The sequence below is a fragment of the Nyctereutes procyonoides genome, unplaced genomic scaffold (genome assembly GCF_905146905.1).
Source record: "Nyctereutes procyonoides isolate TBG_1078 unplaced genomic scaffold, NYPRO_anot_genome, whole genome shotgun sequence".
Taxonomy (NCBI): domain Eukaryota; kingdom Metazoa; phylum Chordata; class Mammalia; order Carnivora; family Canidae; genus Nyctereutes; species Nyctereutes procyonoides.
The window spans coordinates 767,606-791,764 of NW_026575028.1; the positions used below are offsets into that span (position 1 = coordinate 767,606).

Sequence of the window (24,159 nt, forward strand, 5' to 3'; positions counted from 1 at the left end):
AAAAGGATACCCTCATAGAAAAAATATGCACCCTAAACTCAAATCAGTGCCACAGCTGAACCTCCTCAGTGATGAATGGTGTAACAGGAGGTTATCACTAATAGCAGATCTCATTCCTTCAGAGAAGAAACATTTTTCTGGTACTGTGTTGCTGATGCTTTAGATGACATTCAGTAGCACCCCCTTATCCTTGCTAGTGGATGTCTGAAACTGCAGATGATAACCCTATACTATATATGATTTTTCCTATTAGTATATCCCTGTGGTAAAGTTTAATTTATAAATTAGGTACAATAGAGATTAACAACAATAAAATAGAACAATTATACTGTAATGAGTCTCTCCCTCAGAATGTCCTCCTATACTAATAATACTCACCTTGTCATGACATGAGATAAGGTGGCTATGCAATGAAATGGAGGGAGGTGGAGGACCAGGCATTGTGACCAGGCATTAGGCTACTAATGACCTTTTGAGGGTACATCAGAAAGAGGAGCATCTGCTTCTGGACTGTGGTGGACCGCAGGTAACAACTGCAGGAGGCGACACTGCAGACAAGGGGCCTGCTGTCATGCTGGTGAGGAAACTGCTTCAGAGGCCAGAGCTGTTTCTATAAAGTAACCAAATAGTCTACAGGCTCTCTATGAAATACGATCACCACCTCAAGTTCTTTGAAAGATAAATCTGTAAAAATGACCTCAGAAATTAAAAGAAAAGACAAAATCTTACCTATAATACCTTTTATTTCTATGAAGCATCTCTTAAAATAATTTCAAAATTCTGTGGGCCGTGTCCATGTCATACCTTCAGGGAGAAATGTGTTCTCTAGCCAAGGGATCACTTTTGTATTATTATCGGAGGGAATTAGCACAAAGGCTGCAGATATTAATTTCCACAAGAAATGAATGGTAGCTATGGTTCAAAAGACCCTTCCTCTGGGCTCCCTGCTCACTCTCCCAGAACAATGAGGGGGAGCAGCTGCATCTAACAGAGGAGATGGTACAGAGACGCGGGCGAGGGGAGGTGTCGAAAATGCCTTTGCATGGTCCATGCATGAACCAGATGGCCAACTGTTGCTTTCTGATTCCTAGAAAGCTTTCTAGAAGACAGTGATGATCACCAGAGGCCCCTGTAAGGCACGCTGTAGATACTGATTTCTTGGGGCCTAGAGTGATTATTTTAACAGGATAAAAAAGCACTTTTTAATTTTAGGTATTTTTCTCAAGAAATCTTCACTGGCTTTTGGACAAGTTTTCAGAAGTCATTACATTCAATAAAGCAATTAATAAGTGTTCTAGAGGACTTACACAAACTTGTCCCCAATAGTTCAAAGAATGAGGAATGATAAACGGTATGTTCTTAATTCCACATTTGAGCTCCATAAGCAAGTTGGATTTATTCTGAATCTGCCTTTTACCTTAGATTCAGAAGTAATATAAGTTAGAAGGGGCGGAAGAAATGGTCTGCTGCCAGCCCCACCAAAAAGGAGGGGGGTGGGAGGTTGAGAAATAAATTTTAATAGCCAAAAGGAGGAGCTGCTGTAAGAAGCAGTCCTTATCAGGGTATTCCCTTCCATTGCCAGAGGCAGATGGTAAGGAAGTGGAGGAATGGGGACACTGACACATCCTATTACTCAGGAACTAACAATTCTCTCTAGAGAAAGCCAATAGAAAAGAATATTAACCATTACCCTGCGAGATCCAATTGGCCAGATCACTTTGGGTTCATGTTAAATAGATGGGAAGATAAACGGGCATGTGGCAACATCCTATTGTACTCTTTGGATCTTTCCTTTTGTGGAGAACACAGACCCAAATATCCTAAGCCACAGATCGCCTTTTAGTAGCTCTGAAATAAAACTGGTTTCTATTTGTACTTAAATGCATGTAGCTAATGGGTTTGAGGATCCAGAGATTACAAGTGAACACTGGAAGGAAAATAAAAGAAAAAAAAAATCAAGGTAACTCATCAGTTTTCTTTTACCTTACACAAACAGGAAAGTAGCAATTAGAACACAGAGTAACCCCAGTGTCAGAGCCAACTGTCAGAGACCAAGGAGGAAAACAATCTTTACTACATTAATCCCATTTCCCCCACCTCACCTCTAGCTATCCTAATCAAAGTGCACCAAAACCCTTTAAATATCACTCCCTAAGACACTAAAACTCAGAACATAAAGATACACTGCATGATGAAGCTGACCAAACACATTTTAGACCTTTCCTCGACCAACTTTTAAATAGTATTGCTTTAGGGAGAACATTTCATTTTTAAAAATAAATTGAAAAATAAAAATAAAAAAAAATAAAACATCAAGTTTTGGTGATCAGGATAGCAAAGTAATTTTATTACAAATTTCAGGATCTAAAAAGTAATTTGTTACATTTACTAAGATCTGAGATGACCTGTGTCAAGCATGTGTGTCCCACACAGTGACACACTGATCCTCAGGCATGAGAAGACACACTCCCACCCCCTCTTAGGGATGGGATCGGCCAGATGAAAGAAAGTTATTCTGATTCTCAACTAGCACTTACTGATTAGAGTTATTTTGGTTTATCACTCTGGCATTTGGACTGTAAAGAGTTCGGGAAGAAATCTTATTCCTGAACTCTGAAAGCCGCACTAGAATCTCGAGGGTAGTCTCAAGAAATTCAAGCTTCTCTTTTCCTACTTTTTATTTCAATGGTATTTGGAAGACTTTCTGTATTTAATAGGAGTTATGATTCAATTGGTCTGTAAGCCCAAGTATGAAAATCCTTATCACATGGCAAGAGACTGCAGAAAAGCTAGTTGACTAGTAAGAAGACTGAGGCCAGATTACAGATAGTGACCATCCAGCAACAGATGCTGCCAGCAAGTCACCATAAGCTCAGTAGCGTGGCCATTACACAAAAGGGCCAGAAGAGACCGCAACAGGCCATCTAAGTCATCCCCCTGCTTGACAATGAGACAAACCCCTGCTCCCTAGCAGTTACTTGCCCTTGCATTCACAGGCAGGGAACCCTAGGCCTTCTTTTCTATTTATGTTTTTAAAGATGACTGAAGGCAACATCTTTACAAGGTGGAGCTGTAGGAAGCATGAGGGACTTAGTGGACACAGAGAAAGCACTCTCCCACATGACTTTACAAAGAACCTGGGGGTGAAGAGGAGCAATCAGTACCTGAGAGGCAGATGAGACAGAAGGGGAGCACCCTCACACTACGGGCCTGAGAAGGTGGGCAAGAAAAAAAGAGCCACAGAGGAATGGCTGTGAAACACAGCATATTCATCAGGAAAGATGAAATCCCAAGGGCAGGAACAACTCAGTAGCTGAGGAGCCTGCAGCTAAGCCCTCTTGCCTGGGACTTTCTGTCCTAGGTTCTCCTAAGTTAACCCTTTCCCTTCTAAAGCTGGGGCTCTCCACAGGAACAATTTTGCCCCCAGGGGACATTTGGCAATGTCAGGAGACATTTCTGGTCGTCACAACTGAGGGCAGGGTGCTACTGCTATCTAGTGGGTAGAGGCCAGGGATGTTGCTGACCAACCTATAGTGCACAGGACAACCTCCTACAACAAAGAATTAATCATGATGTCATTAATGCCAAGGCTGAGAAACCCTGTTCTAGAAGGAGTACTTTACGTGCAGGATTCCGAATTTGGCATTAGCCAAGGCCCTTGGAACTTACAATCAGACAAACATGGATGCCCTCTACCTGAAGCCCTATCATGTGGATCAATGTACTGCCTTATTAAGCAGAAGCCCCCCATTATCCAAGATTGTTCCACAAATGTCCAAATCAGCTGTTGGTGATTCAAATTCAGTCAGTACAGCTAAAATCTTCCATTTTCCATCTTTTTTGTCTTCTTCTTTTGAAAAATCTGCTATTTCTTTCTTAGAGCCAGTGCTACTCCAACTGCCACTGCCAGGATGGCAATGGCAGCAGCCCCTCCAAACAGCAGTATAGACTTGCCCTCAAACAGTGGGATGGCCTTCTCTTCTCCAGCAGGGGAGGGGACTTCCCGAAGACCCTCTCTCCTCACATGTATCTCCTCTTCACTCAGCAGTGTTTCTGTGGGTTCCAGCATGGGGATCACTTCCTCTTCCAGCTGAACAGATTCAACCGTTGCTGCTTTTGTTTTCATCAAGTTCTCTTCTTCACCAAGTTCCACCAACAAAGTCGTAGCAGGGCTGACTTTCTCCACTGTCATCTCTTCTATGTCAGGCTCCCTCATCTCCAGAAAGGAAGTGGCAGTGATATGCGGAAGCAAGGGAGCTGGTGCTTCGGGGAGTGCCTCCCGCAGCTCCTTGGCTGGCAAGACAACAGATGCCACAGCAGCCTCCTCCACACCTTCAGGAATTTCTTCTTTCTCCACATGCACAATGTCAGAATTAGAAGAGTTGTTCTCACTTTTCTCTCCAGCCCCGTTGCTATCTAAGCTTTTGACTTCTTCAGGATCCATTGCAATCTGCTGCCAGGACTCAGGACCTAGGGACACAGGGAGGCTTTCTGTATGCCAACTCTGGCTGGCAGACAGTGAAACAGGTAAGCTCTCCGACTGCCAAGAAGTGGTCACAGTAGGAGACTCTGGGGGACTGACTTGTCCAGAGTTGTCACTGGGCAGGATATAAATGTCATTGCTATCCTCTGCAATGACTCCAGGATATTCTTCGTCCTCTGACTCAAGGTTAAAGACAGTGCCCTAGAAAAGGAAGAGGAGAGTCAATACAAAGAATAGAAACCACATTTAAAACAAATATAAATCTGAGGGTGCCTGGGTGGCTCAGTCAGTTGAGCATCTGACTCTTGGTTTCAGCTCAGGTAGTCATCACCGGGCTATGGGATCCAGCCCTGTGTCAGGCTCCAAGCTCGGCACAGAATCTGCTTGAGGTTCTCTCTCTCCCTCTCCCTCTGCCCCTCCTGCTTGCACACACTCTCTTTCTCTAAAATAAATAAATAAATAAATAATTTAAAAAATAACTAAAGTAAAATAAATATAAATCTGGAAAAAAAAAAATTCTCTCCTAGGGCAGCCCGAGTGGCTCAACGGTTTACTGCTGCCTTCGGCCCAGGGCGTGATCCTGGAGACCCGGGATCGAGTCCCACATTGGGCTCCCTGCATGGAGCCTGCTTCTCCCTCTGCCTGTGTCTGCCTCTCTCTCTGTGTGTCTCTCATGAATAAATAAATAGAATCTTTAAAAAAAAAAATTCTCTCCTAAACTGAAGTTCTAGGACTAAATACATTGTTTAAGCCTACCTAGTTTCTGGATTGAATGCATTTACTTGTAGACCACTGCAGAGGAAGAGTTTTTATCAATCCATTCCTCTAACCAGTTTCCTTGAAACTAAAACACCAAAATTTGATTTCTGTATTTAACTCAATGTATTTATATTTGATGCAATAATTAATGCAAAGCAGCAGGGAAAACAGAGGCTCTCAAGGAATTTATCACTTAGTAGGGCAATGCTATCCCACAGTTCAAGTACTAGTAAGGGTTCAGATGGGGAGAAGTGGACTTCTTTCAGTGAAGGTTGTAGCAGGCAAGCAGATGACAGAACTACTTGGAGAAACCAGCGTTTATACTAGGTTTCTGAAGGATGGGTCAGATTCCATGGGGAAAGCCATGCAGGAGACACAGCACCAGCAAAAGAACAGAAATATAAAAGAGGGAAAGAGTAACTCAGTTTAAGCAGTGCACAGTGTACATGAAGAATAGAAAGTTCAGTTGGGGAAAGGACCGACCCTGGAAAACCTGACAGAAAGCTAAGAAATATGGACTTTATTCAATAGGAAATGGTTAGTCCATGAAATCTTGCAGCTGCACAATGACAGTCACAGCTCCACTTTAAAATTACTTGAGGGACGCCTGAGTCGCTCAGTGGTTGAGCAGCTACCTTTGGCTCAAGTCATGATCCCTGGGGTCCTGGGATCGAGTCCCACATCAGGCTCCCTTCAAGCAGCCTGCTTCTCCCTCTGCCTATGTCTCTGCCTCTCTGTGTCTCTCATGATTAAATAAATAAAATCTTTAAAGAAATAAAAAATAAATAAAATAAAATTACTTGAGAGTAGTAGCCTGAGGGATGCCAGAAATGCAGGACTCTTCTTTCTTTACACCAAAGTAATAAAAATAAATAATGGCAGTCTTCATTTTCACATTTAGCAGTTTAGTTCAATAGGATCCAGCAGGTGTTTATTGCTTATTAGGTACCAAGTCAGGCACCAGCGTTTTATAACTTTATAACTTATAACGTTATAACTTCCTTATGGAAGAATGAGAGGAGACTCAATTTTTGTTCTTAAAAACTCACTGCCTAGATGTGAAGACTGACATATGAATAACTAATTAATTTCCATGTGATACAGAAAGCTTTAAGACAGATATACACACAGGACAGTATGGGACCCCAGAGGTTACAGTGTGATCAGGAAGGCAGGAAGAGGAGTGGCGCCTGGCTGGCTGGGTCAGTAGAGCATGTGACACTTGATCCTGAAGTCATGAGTTCAAGCCCCATACTGGGTGTGGAGCCTACTTTAGAAAAAGTATTTTCAAAAGGTGGGGGTGAGGGGCAGAACCTTGTAATGTTCACAGGGACCTACTGAAAGTTTTACAAAAAATCTGGATGACTTTCAGAAATGCTTCAGAGAATCTGAATAGGATTCTGTAAAGCAAATTAATTCCTATTTTCTTTTGTAATTATAGCTGCTATTTGTATGAAGTAGAATAACTATTCTTCAATCAAGACCAAAAACTTTGGGTTTTTTTTTTAAGATTTTTATTTATTTGTTCATGAGACACACACACACACACACACACACACACACACACACACACACACACACAGCGGCAGAGGCACAGGCAGAGGGAGAAGCAGGCTCCATGCAGGAGCCTGACGTGGGACTCGATCCCAGGTCTCCAGGATCACGCCCTGGGCTGCAGGCGGCGCTAAACTGCTGTGCCACCAGGGCTGCCCAAGACCAAAAACTTTCTGTACACATTAAGACTCTAATATAAATCAATAGTCCCTCTATCAACCCCACATACAAGGAAACCAGAAAAACAACTAAACAAATAACATGATCATAATGTCAACATTCTAACTGCCCCACATTCTACCTCAACCCTTCTTCAAGCTCCTAAAGAAGTCCCAGAGGTCATCAGGGATAGTCCATGAGTGAATATAAGCAGGCAACATAGTATAGTGATTAAAAATACAGTATTTGTAGGAAAAGAAAAACTGGTTTAAATCCTAGCTCCAGAGTAAATCTGAATGCTTTGCTTAACTATACAAACTTCAATTTCTTCATAAATGGAAGATGACTGGCAAGATTGTTATATAAAATTTAGATAGTTTTTATAGTGCTTAGCATAGCTCCTAGTACCTAATAAGCAATCAATAAATTATGCTGTGTTTTCATTATCACTGTTTTTGTTGCCATGGTTTTTTGGCTATTGTTTTTGGTGGTGTGGTGGTGGAACAAAGAGCTCTAAAATACCACAATACTCTAAAATACCACCTAGACTAAAAATATTTTTTTTCCTCTAAAGATTTTATTTATCTATCCATGAGAGACATACACACACAGAGAGAGAGAGAGGCAGAGACACAGACAGAGGGAGAAGCAGGTTCCATGCAGGGAGCCCGATGTGGGTCTCTCATGTTTTCAAAACAAAACAAAACAAAACAAAAAAGCTTGTTGCATCATGTATCACACTCGTCCCCCAATTCCGCTTTATGATAAAGCGCAAAGGTTTTAGAAAGTACATGATCTGGTCAATGCTTACCATCATATGACATAACTTTCAGCACTGGCTACTCTTTAGACTCTTGGTTCCTATCCTGCTAAACTTATTTCAGTTTTTCTGTTCCTTGAGTTCACCATTCTCTTCCTCACTTTCATGATTTCAAATATGCTGTGCCTGGATGGCTCAGCGGTTGAGCATCTGCCTTTGGCTCAGGGTGTGATCCTGGATTCCCGGGTTTGAGTCCCACATCAGGCTCCTTGCGTGGAGCCTGCTTCTCCCTCTGCCTGTGTCTCTGACTGTGTGTGTCTCTCATGAATAAATAAATACAATCTTTAAAAATAAAAAATAAATAAAAATTCTATTGTCTTTTTATTATTGAACTGTTAACACTTTTATCTTTTATTCTTAAACAAGACTACTACATATTTGGATATTAAAATAGATTGTTTAGGGGCAAGAATGCTTGTAAAAAGGGTTAGGCTAAAGGAAACAGGGGGTAAAGTACTAAAGTAACCAGTAGTCTATGCTAGCTAATAATCTTATTTTTAAATTTATTTTATTTTTAAAAATATTTTATTTATTTTGAGAAAGCATGAGAAAGCATGCACGTGCAAGAGCAAATGGGATGGGGAAGGGCAGAAGAAGAGGGAGAGAGAGAATCTTAAGCAGACTCCATGCCCAGTGTGCACAACGTGGGGCTTGATCTCACAACCCTAAGATCATGACCTGATCCGAAATCAAGAATTGGATGCTAGGGGATCCCTGGATGGCTCAGCAGTTTGGCCCCTGCCTTCGGCCCAGGGCGTGATCCTGGAGTCCCGGGATGGAGTCTCACATCGGGCTCCCTGCATGGAACCTGCTTCTCCCTCTGCTTGTGTCTCTGCCTTTCTCTCTCTGTCTCTCATGAATAAATAAATAAAATCTTAAAAAAAAAAAAAAGAAAAGAAAAGAAAAAAGAATCAGATGCTCAACTGACTGAGCCATCCAGGCGCCCCTTATTTATTTTTAAAACGATCTGCCATTAATACCATTCTTCATTGGATTCCTCTCCCAGGCTTCAACTTCGCCCAAGTGAGACCTTCACAGCTATAGTATTATGTGATTTCATCTCTTTTAAACTCTCTTATTTTCATCAGTTACAATGATAATGTAAAACCACTCAACAGTTCTGGGACTTGATCAATAACGCATGATAACAGAATCCCTTCACAAACAAACGCAGCACATAAAGACTGTATACCCATCAATAGAAGTCATTAGTTACAGACAGCTAGAAGATAATGCTTGTCCTACTGAAAAATACGAACTACAGATACCACTTCTACACCATTTCTCTATCTTACCCTTTGTAAGTTTTTATTTTAGCTAGCATCATCATCATCCTCTCCATTTAATAATGATGTACTAGGGGATCCCTGGGTGGCGCAGCGGTTTGGCGTCTGCCTTTGGCCCAGGGCGCGATCCTGGAGACCCGGGATTGAATCCCACGTCGGGCTCCCAGTGCATGGAGCCTGCTTCTCTCTCTGCCTATGTCTCTGCCTCTCTCTCTCTCTCTCTGTGACTATCATAAAATAAAAAATAAATAAAAATTAAAAAATTAAAAAAAAATAATGAAGTACTAAAAACATCTCAAAATATTTATTCTTACTGTATCTTAATATACCAAAATATGTTTTCCCTTCCTCTTAACATTTTCTGTTATTACTCTAATTATAAGCAATCATTATCTTTTACCAAAACTAATACAAAACACTCCTGTCTCCTTGATGTTATAATCCAATTTGGAGACAAAAGTTTCACTAGTCAGCTAAGTCAAAAACCTGGGGGTCCTACTTGATTTCTTCTATTCCTGACAGCAGTTTGCTTTTTTTTGTTGTTGTTGTTTTTTAAGATTTTATTCATTTATTCATGACAGAGAGAGAGAGAGAGAGGCAGAGACACAGGCAGAGGGAGAAGCAGGCTCCATGCAAGGAGCCCAAGGCAGGATTCCATCCCGGATTTCCGAGATCAGGCCCTGGGCTGAAGGCGGTGCCAAACGGCTGAGCTACTCCGGCTGACCATCAATTTGCTTCTTATTGCTGGGAACTGTGCTACTTGGATGCCAGTGATAAAACACAAATCCCTAATCCCCAAAGGGTTTAAAATATAGTTTAAAACCTAGTAAAGGAGGGGTGCCCAAGCTGGTGTGGTCAATGGAGCATGTGACTCTTGATTTTGGGGTTAAGTTCAAGCTCCACATTGGGCGTAGAGATTACTTAAAAATAGGATCTTTAGGGCAGCCCCGGTGGCGCAGCAGTTTAGCGCCGCCTGCAGCCCAGGGTGTGATCCTGGAGACCCGGGATCGAGTCCCACGTCAGGCTTCCTGCATGGAGCCTGCTTCTCCCTCTGCCTGTGTCTTTGCCTCTCTCTCTGTGTGTGTGTCTCTAAGAATAAATAAATCTTTTTTTTTTTTTTTAAAGAAAGGAGCTTTAAAAAATAAATAAATAATAAAACCTAGTGAAGGAGACAAATATGGAGTACTCTAGGAGCATGAAGAATAGAAACTTATTTGGGGACTCATGGAAAGCTTCTTAGAAGAGAGCAAAAGGGGTGCCTGGCTGGCTCATCAGTGGAGCATGCAACTCTTGATCTCAGGGCTGTGAGTTCAAGCCCCACGATGAGTGTAAAGATTACATAAAATAAAATAAATAGGGCAGCCCTGGTGGCTCAGCGGTTTAGTGCCGCCTTCAGCCTAGGGTGTGATACTGGAGACCCAGGATCGAGTCCCACATCAGGCTCCCTGCATGGAGCCTGCTTCTCCCTCTGCCTCTGCCTCTGCCTGTGTGTGTGTGTGTGTGTGTCTCATGATTAAATAAATAAAATCTTAAAAAAAGAGAGAGAACAAGAGAGTTGGATCTTAAAGAATAAGAATTAAAAGACCAAAGAGATGAGAAAGATGCTCCATGGAGCAGAAAAGCAAAAACAAAAGCATGACACCAAAAAATATCACAGTATATTCAGGCCAATACTAGCTCTTCAGTATTCCAAAGCATAAGATGAAGAGTAAAAAAAAAAAAAAAAAAAAAATGAAGTTTGGGTGCCTGGCTGGCTCAGCTAAAAGAGCAGCTACTCTTGATCTTGGCATCATGAGTTTGAGCCCCATGGATGTAGAGATTACTAGAAAAAAATTAAATAAATTTCCTGTGAAGTTGTATTTACCTCTTTGCCAGCACACAATTCCAATTAGTCATGCAAATCCTCTAACATTTCTTACAAAGAGACTTCTCTTTGCCACATAATTTATATACTCAAAGGTTTCTGTTTATTAAATCATCTCTTCAAGGAGTTCCATTTCCCCATTTGAAAACTAGAAAGAGGGCAGCCCGGGTGGCTCAGCAGTTTAGCGCCGCCTTCAGCCCTGGCCTGACCCTGGAGACCTGGGATGGAGTCCCACGTGGGGCTCCCTGCATGGACCCTGCTTCTGCCTCTGCTTCTGCCTCTGCCTCTCTGTGTGTCTCTCTCATGAATAAATAAATAAATTCTTAAAAAAATAAATAAAATTAAAATTAAAAAAATTCTTAAACTAGAAAGAAAGGCTCATATAAGGAATAATTTTACAAGTAGGGAAAAAAGATAGTAAAGTAGTAACAGTAATAGTATAAAGTAGCATGAGGTTCATAATTGTCCTTTATTGACTTGACTTTTAGTACATTTGTCTTATTTATCTGCTTTCTTAAAATCTCCAAATAAGAAACTAAATATGGCTCATCAGCCTCAATTCTCTACTCTCAAGCCCTGCAAAGTAGCTAAAAAAGAAGGGTAATGAGGCCTTGCTGAAGCTTAAATGTTAATGCATGGAAAACAAACTATCAATGTCTTTCTGAACGTAAAACAAGTATATGTTTCTACCTGATTAAAGGGGAATATTTTCCCCACACTCTTGCTGAGTTTGACAAAGATCTTGGTTTTACTGAAAAATGAGTTCAACTTTCCCTCACCCTCAGTATGCCAACTCTTAGACAACATCACTAACTTAGAAGAGATGATCAGAACAGAATAGATGAAGCTAAGGTAGCAGCATCCAGCCATTAGAGAAAGGCTCAGTTTAATTTTTATAAAATAGAGTAAGTAGTGCTACATTTGAAATCTATTTCTAATTATCCTACTCCTGGAGCGCCTAGGTGGCTCAGTTGGTTAAGTATCTGCCTTCAGCTCAGGTCATGATGCGGGGTCCTGGGATTGAGCCTCACTTCGGACTCCCTGCTTCTCCCTCCCCCTCTGCCCTTCCCCCTTGCTTGTGCTCACTTTGTCAAATGAATAAATAAAATCTTTTTTTTAACAAATAAAATCTTAAAAAAATACCAAAAAACCCATCTGACTCCTTCAGTCACATGGTATTTAGAATAATATATTATTTCTTCTTGGGCACATTAAATGTTTTCCCAGGAAACCAAATATAAATTTTTTTTTAAAAAGAGGTAAGGCCAATCTTTCCTTCCTTTTTAAAATTTATTTAAATTCAATTTAATTAACATATAGTATATTATTTATTTCACAGGTAGAATTTAGTGATTCATTAGATGCATATAATACCCAGTGCTGGGGATCCCCGGGTGGCTCAGCGGTTCAGCCTTCGACCCAGAGCATGATCCTGGAGTCCCGGGATGGAATCCCACATCGGGCTCCTTGTATGGAGCCTGTTTCTTCCTCTGCCTGTGTCTCTGCCTCTCTCTCTCTCTCTCTCTCTCTCTCATGAATTAAAAAAAAAAAAAAAAAAAAAAAACTTTACTACCCAGTGCTCATTACATCAAGTGCCCATCACCCAGTTACTCCATCCCCACCCCATTCCCTCCAGCAACTTTTTTTTTTTTTAAAGATTTAATTTATTTATTTCAGAGAGAGAGAGAACACAAGCGGGGGGGAGCAGCAGAGGAAGAGGGAGCAGACTCTCTGCTGAGCAGGGAGCCTGACTCGGGGCTTGATCCCAGGAGCCTGAGATCATGACCTGAGCCGAAGGCAGAAGGGGTTTCACTGACTGAGCCACCCAGGCAATCCCTCAGTTTGTGTTCTATAGTTAAGAGTATCTTATGGTTTGTCTCCCTCTCTGTTTTTGTCTTATTTTATTTTTCCCTCTCTTCCCCTAAGTTCACCTGTTGTTGTTTTTTTAAAGATTTTATTTATTTATTTATGCATGAGAGACACACACAGAGAGAGGCAGAGACATAGAGGGAGAAGCAGGCTCCATGCAGGGAGCCCGATGTGGGACTCGATCCCGGAACTCCAGGATCATACCCTGGGCCGAAAGCAGACGCTTAACCGCTGAGCCACTCAGGGATCCCAAGTTCATCTGTTTTATTTCTTAAGTTTCATATATGAGTGAAATCATATATTTGTCTTTCTCTAATTTATTCTGCTTAGCAAAATACCCTCTAGCTCCATCCATGTGGTTGTAAATGGTAAGATTTCATTCTTTTTCAAGGCTGAGTAATATCCCATTGTGTGTGCGCACACCCACACATATGTCCCACATCTTCTTATCTATTCATCTGTCAATGGACATCTGGGTTCTTTCCATATTTTGGTCATTGTGGATATTGCTGCTATAAACATTGGGGTGCATGTGCTCCTTTGGATCACTATGTTTGTATCCTTTGTATAAATATCTAGTAGGGGATTTATTGCTGGGTCATCTTTCTTTTCTTTTCTTTTTTTTAAGATTTTATTTATTTATTCATGAGAGACGCAGAGAGAGACAGAGACACAGGCAGAGAGAGAAGCAGGCTCCATGCAGGGAGCCCGACATGGGACTTGATCCCGGGATTCCAGGATCACGCCCTGAGCCAAAGGCAGACACTCAACCGGTGAGCCACCCAGGCGTCCCTCATCTTTCCTTTCTACTTCTACAGGCATTAGTCCAAATTTGTGTTAATCACAAAATAGGTGCCCCACATAAGAGGCAAGACTTACGCTTGGCAAGGTTGCTCACTGTTCCCTACCCTGTACTAAATCCCGAAGCCTTGTCTTTTCATTCATGTAGATAATGGTGCTAACATTTTGAGAAGCAGAAAACGTTTCACAAATATAACCAAAGATGTAAGACTTTCCCTTAAAAACCGTGCATTCATACAAAGCATACATACCATTTTAGGGGAAATTTTACATTCCCTGAAACTTATCCATGGTTCCCAGCTAGAGACTCCTCATCTGGCTCTATCTGGGTCTGGCTTAAATTCTAACCCCTCTGGACTGAACCCATTCCCCCTCTCTTATTTTCCCCTAATTCACAGCTCTGAGTCCAAGCTACACAAAATACTGTGATTATACATTTTGTACCATACTTCTAATTTTTTTCCCCAAGTATTAGTCATTCCCCAACTAGATTATAAACACTTCAAGGGAAGAAAACATGCTTTAAACTTCTTTGCTATCCCCCTTGTAATGCCTGAACAGTGATGCTCAGCAAGTGTTTGACTAACAAGAAAACGGGTCCCATCTTTGGATATAAAAGAAGCACTGAACATTGGCTATTTTGATTTTCTCAGGCACTTACAGGTACAGTTCTTTATTCATTTCTAGATTTCTTTTTTTTTTTTTTATTTTTTTAAAGTAATTTTTTTTTAATTTTTATTTATTTATGATAGTCACACAGAGAGAGAGAGAGGCAGAGACACAGGCAGAGGGAGAAGCAGGCTCCATGCACCAGGAGCCCGACGTGGGATTCGATCCTGGGTCTCCAGGATCGTGCCCTGGGCCAAAGGCAGGCGCTAAACCGCTGCGCCACCCAGGGATCCCCCATTTCTAGATTTCTAAGCATGACTGTACCTCAGTGTTTGTTGTCCAACATCACATACTGCTGGTGCTGAAGAGAATTCAAACTCCCCTTCTGATTCAAGTTACCATGTTCTAGCTACCCAGAATGCCCTCCTCCTCAATTTTGCCCTTCTGAATCCTTCTAATTACTTTTTTAAAAAATATTTTTATTTATTCATGAGAGACACACACAGAGAGAGAGGCAGAGACACAAGGCAGAGGGAGAAGCAGGTTCCATGCAGGGAGCCCGACATGGGACTCAATCCCGGGTCCCCAGGTCACGCCCTGAGCTGAAGGCAACAGTAAACCACTGAGCCACCCGGGCTGCCCTTTCTCATTTCTTTTAAACTCTTAAATGAGGGGATCCCTGGGTGGCTCAACAGTTTAGGCCTGGCCTTCGGCCCAGGGCGTGATCCTGGAGTCCTGGGATCGACTGTATGGAGCCTGCTTCTCCCTCTGCCTATGTCTCTGCTTGCACTCGCTCGCTCTCTCGCTCGCTCTCTCTCTCTCTCTCTGTGTCTCTCATGCATAAATAAACAAAACCTTAAAAAAAAAGCCTCTTAAATGATTTATCTGCTCTCTTTGTTCATAAAATATATAGTAAATTCTGTGTATGTCTTATATCACTAATTCTAAGTTCCTAGAGATTAAAGATATTTTTTTAAGATTTATTTATTTATTTATGATAGACATGGGGGGGGCAGAGACACAGGCACAGGGAGAAGCAGGAACTAAACCGCTGAGCCACCCGGGGATCCCCAAGATATGTTTTTATAATATCTTCATTGTACTTTATTTTTTCTCAGCCCCATGCTATATGCCTTAGATTCCCACACATATTATATTAATAGAATTATATATAATTAAAATATTAATATATTATATAATCAATTATTCTGTTAATTATATTAACAGATTAATATTAATTTGGAGGAACTTGGACAAGCTGATCCACTTCATGAATCTGGGGTCTTTTCCACTGAGAAAAGCTGTCATTTCTTTTTGTGTGTGTGAATGCTGCCTTGGAATCACAAAGATGGAAAAAGACATGTACCATAACCTGCTGTTCTAGACCTGCAGGCCTCTCTGAAGAGGAAACACATCTGTTAGCCAACTTTTTCTACTATACACAAAGAAAGTGGAGGTCTGAGCAGGAGCAAACAGGTTCAGGACTGCTTTTTTTTTTTTTTTTTTAATAACCAAGACTCAGTTAAGGATAAATCAGAAATGGCTCAAACACAAAAGATTTGGAACATAACAAATAAAGTCCTGCTATTCTGAGTCATTGCCACTCTAAATTACCTAGGGTGGATCCTACAATTCGTCCAACAAACGCTTAGCTGCTTTCACACTTAAAAAAAAAATTTATTCTATTTATTCATGAGAGACACACACAGAGAGAGGAAGAGACACAGGCAGAGGGAGAAGTAGGCTCCATGCAGGGAGCCCTTGTGGGACTTGATCCCAGATCTCCAGGATCACACCCTGGGCCGAAGGCGGTGCTAAACCACTGAGCCACCTGGGCTGCCCTCTTTCACACTTCTTAAAGATGAGACTATACTTCCTTCCCGAAGCATTTCCTGATTAAGCTCTACAACCATCATTTTCTTTCTTGGAATTCTACAACACCCACTTAAAAAATCTGTACTTCACTATGGCTTTCTTGATACTTATTTTGAACAATTAAATACTTGGCTTCTCTATGTTTACAGTTGTGTTTAACTAGTAAACATATAATCAGCAAACTAATAAAATTTAAGAATTTTAAGATTAAAATCTCTGTTTCAAGGCATCTATAATCTAGTTGGGGAGATTAGGTAACAGAGCAGCCCTCAAGCTTTGCTGTCCAATTAGATACACCTGTGAAAGTTTTAAGACTTCCTTATGCTGGAACACCTGGGTGGCTCAATCAGTTAAGCATTTGCCTTTGGCTCAGGTCATGATCCTAGGGTCCTGGAATCGAGCCCCACAGCGGGGTCTCTGGTGAGGAGCCTGCTTCTCCGTCTCCTGCGGCCTGGGGCTCCACCAGCTTGTGCTCTCTCTCTCTCTCTCATTCTCTGTCAAATAAGTAAATAAAATCTTAAAAAACAACAACAAAGACTTCTTATGCTAAAGTTACAACCCATAACAATCAAATTAGAATCTTTGAAGGTGGAACCCAGGTATTGTATCTTGCTAAAGATCGGTATAACAGCTGTAATCAATTTGGCTTCCTCACTATCCTACCCAAAGCCCAAACATACTCTAGCACAATGAAAAGGAAGAGGTAAAATAATTAAGACTACTGAGGGATGCCTGGATGGCTCAGTGGTTGAGCGTCTGCCTTAGGCTCAGGGTGTGGTCCTGGAGTCCCAGGATTGAGTCCCTCAAGGAGCTTGCTTCTCCCTCTGCCTAAATTTGTGCCTCTCTGTGTGTCTCTCGTGAACTACAAAAAAAAAAAAAAAAAAGACTACTGAGTGACTGTAAGGACATTCTGAGTTTGCTGATTCCTGATGAACCACCAATAACAGAGAATGACAGTAGGCCACAAGAATGAAAATAGCTACTCAGGGAACCATTTCTGTAACCTTGTTGAAAGAGTATACCTGGAAGTCCATGAGTAAGGAAGACCCAGTCACCAAAACCAGACCAATAATTAAATTAAAATTTCCTGTTGTATTTACCTACCTCTTTGCCAGAACACAATTCTAATTAGTCATGTAAATTCTCTAACACCTTCTTTTTTTTTAAAAGATTTTTTTAATTTTTATTTATTTATGATAGTCACACACAGAGAGAGAGAGAGGCAGAGACACAGGCAGAGGGAGAAGCAGGCTCCATGCACCGGGAGCCCGACGTGGGATTTGATCCAGGGTCTCCAGGATCACGCCCTGGGCCAAAGGCAGGCGCCAAACCGCTGCGCCACCCAGGGATCCCTCTAGCACCTTCTTACAAGGGACTTCTCTTTGCCACATCATTTATATACTCAAAAGTTTACCTGTTTATTAAATCATCTCTTCAAGGAGCTTCACTGTGAAAAGAGAAATAAAGGCTCATATAAAGGATAATTATACAAGGAGGGGGAAAAGGTAGTGAAGAGCAATGATAGCATAAAGCAGCATGAAGTACATAATTGTCCATTATTGACTCTACTTTAGCACCCTTGTTTTATTTGCTTTCTCAAAATCTCCAAATAAGAAACTAAATGTGGCTCAGCAACTTTATAATCTTTTATCTTCAAATCTTGCAAAGTAGGTAAAAAGAAGGGTAATGAGGTATTGCTTAAGATTATATCCATATATTTTTTCATTATTGAAACTCAACATTTAAAAATTGGATTCTTTTTGCTAAGCTGGAAAGAGTGTTTACAGAAGTATGCCATTGAATGAATCAATCACAGTCTATGACCCCAAGAAGCAAGTAAGACTACCTTATTTTCTCAAAGAAACTGCATTTGAGTTATGCGAAATAGTCAAAGAATATCAGTTACTCCAATATGACTAACTTAAAACTGTGTTAGCCTTCCATGAACATTTTCAAATTTTCTAAAAAAACTCAAAAAGCCACCCCCACCTTCCAACATTAAGAGATAAGGAAGGTAATCTCTCATGTTGTTTATTCTTAGTCTTAGAATCACATCTGCTTTCATTCTGTTCACACTCTACAAGTTCTGTAATCTGTTTCCATACAGATGCTAAGACGCACAGTACAGCTGGATTCACAGAGCTGCCTTACAATTACAGAGCTCTTCAAACAGAAGGGTTATCCAAGGGTCAGAGCAGTCTCAAGTGCTCACTGATAAGAATTCTTGACAAGTTACTTATCTGTACTTCTAAAAACAGAAACTCATAGCAAGAACTGATTAAAAAAGCAAAAACAAAAATTAAAGAATCATAAAAGGCAAAAATTTTAATCCTTAGAAAGGAATTCTTAGTTGCTTTTTCTTTAGGGATGTAAGCCAAAACAAATCAATGGAAATTTCAAAAATTCCATCGTGAAGAAATAAGGAAAAAAAAACAAGTAGAATTTAGGGTAAAATGACATTTTGCTTTTTTTTTTTTTTTTAAGAATTTACTTATTCATGAGAGACAGAGAGAGAGAGGGGCAGAGGCACAGGCAGAGGGAGAAGCAGACCCCATGCAGGGAGCCCAATCCCGGAACCCTGGGATCAGGCCCTGAGCCAAAGGCAGACGCTCTACTGCTGAGCCACCCAGGCATCCCAACATTTTGCTCTATTTTTAACAGCTTAAAGCTAACAAGAGTTAAGAACACTCTTTGTTCCCTTGATCAATGAGTTTGTCAAATTACAACTTTAGAATAATATACTCCCCAGAAGTCAATTCAGATGTAATTGCTTTTTTCCCTGTCATGGCCTTCCCCACCTTACAACTTCTTTCTTACTTGGAATGTGACACTTTAATGAAGATTCACCAAAATATTTGTGCTCTTATGTAAAAAGCATTAAAGAAAGAATAGATGACCACTTAGACTTTCACTCCTGGGACAATTCATATAAAGCAAAAATATAAAATTAGAGGCCTCTCTCTTAACAATTATTGTTATTAGTGAAGAGTAGGCTTTCACTAAAAGATAAAGAGATTTTCTGGATGATACTTTAGGTAAAATTTAGCACATTAGGGGGAGGAACATCTACGAGTAGTGTTAGAGCCAGTCTAGCAATCTAAAATCATTGTTAGCACAAAATATTTATATTGTTGGAAATATCTTTTTTTTTTTATTTACGATAGTCATACAGAGAGAGAGAGAGACAGAGAGAGAGAGGCAGAGACACAGGCAGAGGGAGAAGCAGGCTCCATGCACCGGGAGCCTGACGTGGGATTCGATCCCGGGTCTCCAGGATCGCACCCTGGGCCAAAGGCAGGCGCCAAACCGCTGCGCCACCCAGGGATCCCTAGAAATATTTTTTTAGTCTCACTGATAAACACAACGAGGGACACCTGGGTGGCTCAGTGGTTGAGCATCTGCCTTCAGCTCAGGGTGTAATCATGGTCAGGGGATCGAGTCCCATATCAGGCTCCCTGCAAGGAGCCTGCTTCTCCCTTTACTTCTCTGTGTCTCTCATGAATAAATAAATAAAATCTTAAAAAAAAAAAAAAAACACAAAGGAGTAACTTGAAGTCACTCCTTTGAAGGGTTCAAAAACATAAAACCAACTATCAGAGTTTAATATGCACAAAGAACCAGAGAGCTAGATCTTTCTTTGAAAACAAAAAGAAAACAGAGGAAGCCCAGAGAGATTAAGTAACTTGCCCCAACGTGTCTTAGCCTGAGAACTCCATGTTGGTAACAATGGATAAACCAAATGTGCACCAAGTGGCCTTCTCAGCATTTTACTGATATGAACCTAGTTAAATCTTATTATTATCGGTAATAAGCCGTATTATTATTATTTCCATTTTACAGATCAGGAAACAGAATCAACCAAAGAGGGCAACTGTTCAGTCACTGAACTGGATTTAAGCTCAGGCAGTTTACCTCCAGGGACCAGGCTTTTATCAACTATGTTACACTAACTCTTAGGTTGAAGTCTCCAGATTGCCATATAGAGGTTTTCCCCTGAGTTTACAGCAAGAAATAAATAGAAAAGGTTATTCTTGTTGTTTTCTTCAAGCAAGTACACGAAGACATGCATGAAGCCCTTCCAAATAAAAAGGGAGAGAGAGAGAGAGAAGAAACTGAAATATGGAGATAAGGGGAGTATCTTTAAATAAATGTAAGATAAAATACAAATGTACTTTGGTTTTGGTGGTAGAACAAAATAAAAACAGCTTGCAGATCATTAAAAGAACCTTTTCAAAAATGTGCAGTACTGCTCTATTCTGCTTGTATTGACTGCATTTTGCTTCCCAAAAAGGGGGTTCACATCAGTTACAATTATTCCACCACTTAAAGCAGTATTTTATCTTCAGGCTCATGGCTGCTGACAAACTGAGCTCCTTTCCAGCTGAAGATGCTTTGGCAGAACTCCAAAGACCATATTTATTCCCTGGTAAGCTCACCTTAGGGGACTCACCTCCCCTAAGATGTACCAACAAACCTTTATTATTTCTTCTCAGCCTTTATACGATATCTATCTCTCAAGTATTCATTTTAAAAAATAAAAACAGATAACTGCTCTTCTACATTCAGTCAAGCATATGCCTCTCAGATCACTATTAACCTAAAATGAGAAAATCCAAAGTAGGAAAGATATCCTACAGAATTTTCCACCAATTATGACAACCAAGACCCACAAAAAATATACTTTGGAATACAGTGCAGTGAATATTCACATTTGCATATAAAACATACAGGTTTCATGAAACAGTACTTAACCTCATTACACTAAAATTATTTCAGTTACAAAACCCACTTAGTGATTTTAGATCACAAACTATGTCACCTCCCAGAGTATAAAAATTCTGTTCTAACAAATTCTTACCTTAAAGTTCCCAAAAGATAACCTTCAAATATCCTTGATTATAAACAAAAACATTTTTTGTGGCTTTCTATTCTTAAAATATAAATGAGAAGTTTTAAGTCAGAGAAAAAAGACAAAAACTAATTTTACTCAAAGTACTTAAATATTAAACATTATGGTAGACATCAGATGACATTTTCACCAATAATCTTGTATGTAATTTAAAACTCAATGTTTCATAGTAAGTATTTAATGTAGTACATGACATAGGAGAAAATAAAATTTAAGCCTTACCACGGTACTTGTGCTGCCCTTTTCAGGAGTCAGATTTACTTCTAATGTAGCAACATAATCCCAGGAAGTGAAAGACAGTGAAAAGAGGAGGGAGGGAACCAGGATGAGTCAGGGAGAATCATAATAGGACAACTAGGCTGTGCCCTAAGTGCGCTGCAGGGCAATTAAAAGACTCAAAGCACAAAGGAATCTTCAGACTCAGGAAGAGGAAAAAAAAAAAACACACTCTTAAAGACATATCTGAAAACCTGACATTTAAATATTTTCACAAAACACTGTTCTATCATTATTTTTTGAGATGGCTATTCTTCCTGTTTTGTAATTGATAAAACTGAGGCTCAGAGAAGCTAAATGAATTCTCCCCAAAACACAAAGCTTATATTTGGTAGAGCTGAGGCCACAAATTGCCCTTGTGATTTCCAGTCCTTGCAAACTCACCACTCTGCGGCAGAGTAAAAAATAAGGTGAAAAGAGAAAATAGACAAAAGCCCTATCTTCTAATTCTAATTCTAATGCCAACATAAACAAAAATAAATTCAGTTTTAGCTCTGAAAATCAGCTAATTGCTAATTACAGTTAAGATGTGTGTTCCTAATTGAATTTATTTCTAATTGCACCTCAAATAATCACTCCTTTCATCTTCTGACTACACTTGAACATACCTACCTGACAGCACATAACATGCTACACATGATTATTTACATTTTACAATTATATCTCCTCAGCCAGTTCTGAGCTCAAGAGTAGGGCCTGAATTTTTTTTTTTAATATTTTATTTATTGGGACGCCTGGGTGGCTCAACGATTGGGTGTCTGCCTTCGGCTCAGGGTGTGATCCTGGAGTCCTGGGATTGAGTCCCACATCAGGCTCCCTGCATGGAGCCTGCTTCTCCCTCTGCCTGGGTCTCTGCCTCTCTTTCTGTGTCTCTCATGAATAAGTAAATAAAATCTTTCTTTTTTTTTTTTTAAGATTTTATTTATTTATTCATGAGAGACACAGAGAGAGGCAGAAACATAGGCAGAGGGAGAAGAGGCAGGCTCCATGCAAGGAGCCTGATATGGGACTCAATCTTGGGAATCCAGGATCAGGCCCTGAGCCGAAGACAGACACTCAACCACTGAGCCACCCAGGTGTCTCTAGGGCCTGGATTTTATTCAACTTTTGTATACTTAAAATCTAGAATGGTGCCTACCATAACATATGCAATCAAACAAGGTTTACTGCACAGTAAAAATTAATCTCTGAAGGGCTTAAACAGCATTACAGAAATTAATCTTCACAAACTCCTTATAAAATGGGCACTCAATGATTTCCTTAGAAACTAGAGTTTATAAATAATATGAAGAATATTCAAGAAAATGATTCATCTAAGGCCATACATTTAGACAGAAATAAACACCTCTAAGCCATTCTCCTCCTCGAGGAAAACCAAGAGAAAGAACATGAGTTGGTGATGTGTATGAGCACTGCTCCACAGAACAGGAGCCCCAGCCTCTATATTCCATATAGATATTTCAAAGGAATTATACAAATGTATTTCACCCTCACATGATGGTAAGTCTCAGTAATAAGAAATGATTAGAGACGACTGAGCATCTTTCACATCTAAGGTACAAAAATTGTAACCATAGGACTTATGAGCCTGAAGAATCATGTCCATGGATAAAGTAACTAAAAACAAAATGAGATAAATCCTTGTCAAGTGTCAGCTTTGAGGTCATTTTAACTTGTGGTTTGGGAAGCATGTAAGAAGCCTCCAAGTTGCCACTGCACCCTAACAACCACGAGTAAAGCTGAACAAACAGAAATCAGTAACTTCTCTTAGATCTGTAAGAGAAGTGAGGTCATTGGGTAAACTGCGGCCCCCGGGACCAGACTGACTGACAGGCAATACAGAGGATTACAACTTTACTAGAATACAAAATCAAAAGAGGCAACCACCCAGGAATCAGCACTCAGGTAGGAGAACCGGAAGTGATGGATCGCTGGAGTTTGGTAAGGACAAAACCGAGAGAGAAAACTTCGGAGGGACTTCTGGTTCTGATTCCACGTGTAAGGAGCTTGAAGTTGCCACTTCACCCTAACAAGTAAGAAGCTGAACTAACTGAAAAATCCACAACTATTTTAGAATCTGTAAGATAGGTGATGGCATGGGGCAAACTGCTGCCCTCAGGACTGAGAGACAGACAGGCAGACATGGGGAGTCACAGCTTATCAGTGTGGGGACGAGCGCTGAGGGAGGGAGACCTAAACCCAAGTGATGAACTATGGAGGCTCAGTATGGCCAATATGGAGTTTTTAACTCTAGGATACCCCATCATGAAAGACCCCTAAAATTTTGTGAGATTTACCTCCAGGAGCTCAACCCAGAGCTCTCAAAAAATACCAGAGGAAAAGCCCCTCGTGCTTCTGGAAAGGCGAGGAAAATAAACCATTCTGAAATACATCAGGGCACTCACTGTTTTTCTTAACAAGGACTGCCCTCCAGAGAAACTAATCAGAGCCTAACCAACACAGGGGTTGAGAAATACCCAGCTCAGCTTACACTAGCCATCTCACTCCACCTAACAGGAGAAGGAAAAACTGAGAAACACGTATGAAGTTCACAGTGCAGAGGCCATAGGCTCCGTAAAAAGAGTGACCTAATCATAGGGCTATACAATCTTCCTCTTTCCCCCAAGGCTTCTTCTTCTTTTAAAAGATTTTATTTTATTCATTTGCAAGAGAGAGAACACAAGCAGGGGAAGCAGCAGAGGGAGAAGCAGACTCCTCGCTGAGCATGGAACCCAACACAGGGCTCAATCCCAGGATCCTGGCAGATACTGAGCCAAAGGCAGATACTTAATTGACTGAGCCACCAGGGCACACCCCCTCCCAACATGGCTTCTTTATAGCAGCTCCTTTTACCCAGTACACCATGTCCAGCTATCAAGAAGAAATTACAAGGCA

At 40.7% G+C, this 24,159-nt stretch overlaps 1 protein-coding gene across 8 annotated transcripts in view; it reads right to left on the reverse strand.

Annotated features, from left to right (window-relative positions):
* Positions 1-2,317: 2,317 nt before the first annotated feature.
* BCL2L13 (BCL2 like 13) overlaps positions 2,318-24,159 on the reverse strand; it is an 85,987-nt gene continuing 64,145 nt past the window's right edge. For 7 of the 8 annotated variants that reach the window (XM_055315386.1, XM_055315385.1, XM_055315383.1 and 4 more), the window contains one exon: positions 2,318-4,684. In XM_055315386.1, coding sequence (XP_055171361.1) covers positions 3,866-4,684 — 819 coding nt within the window. In that variant the 3' untranslated portion in view covers positions 2,318-3,865. Of the gene's footprint in view, positions 4,685-21,210; positions 21,302-24,159 lie in introns of those variants that run through there. The other variant, XM_055315391.1, reaches the window with a different exon arrangement.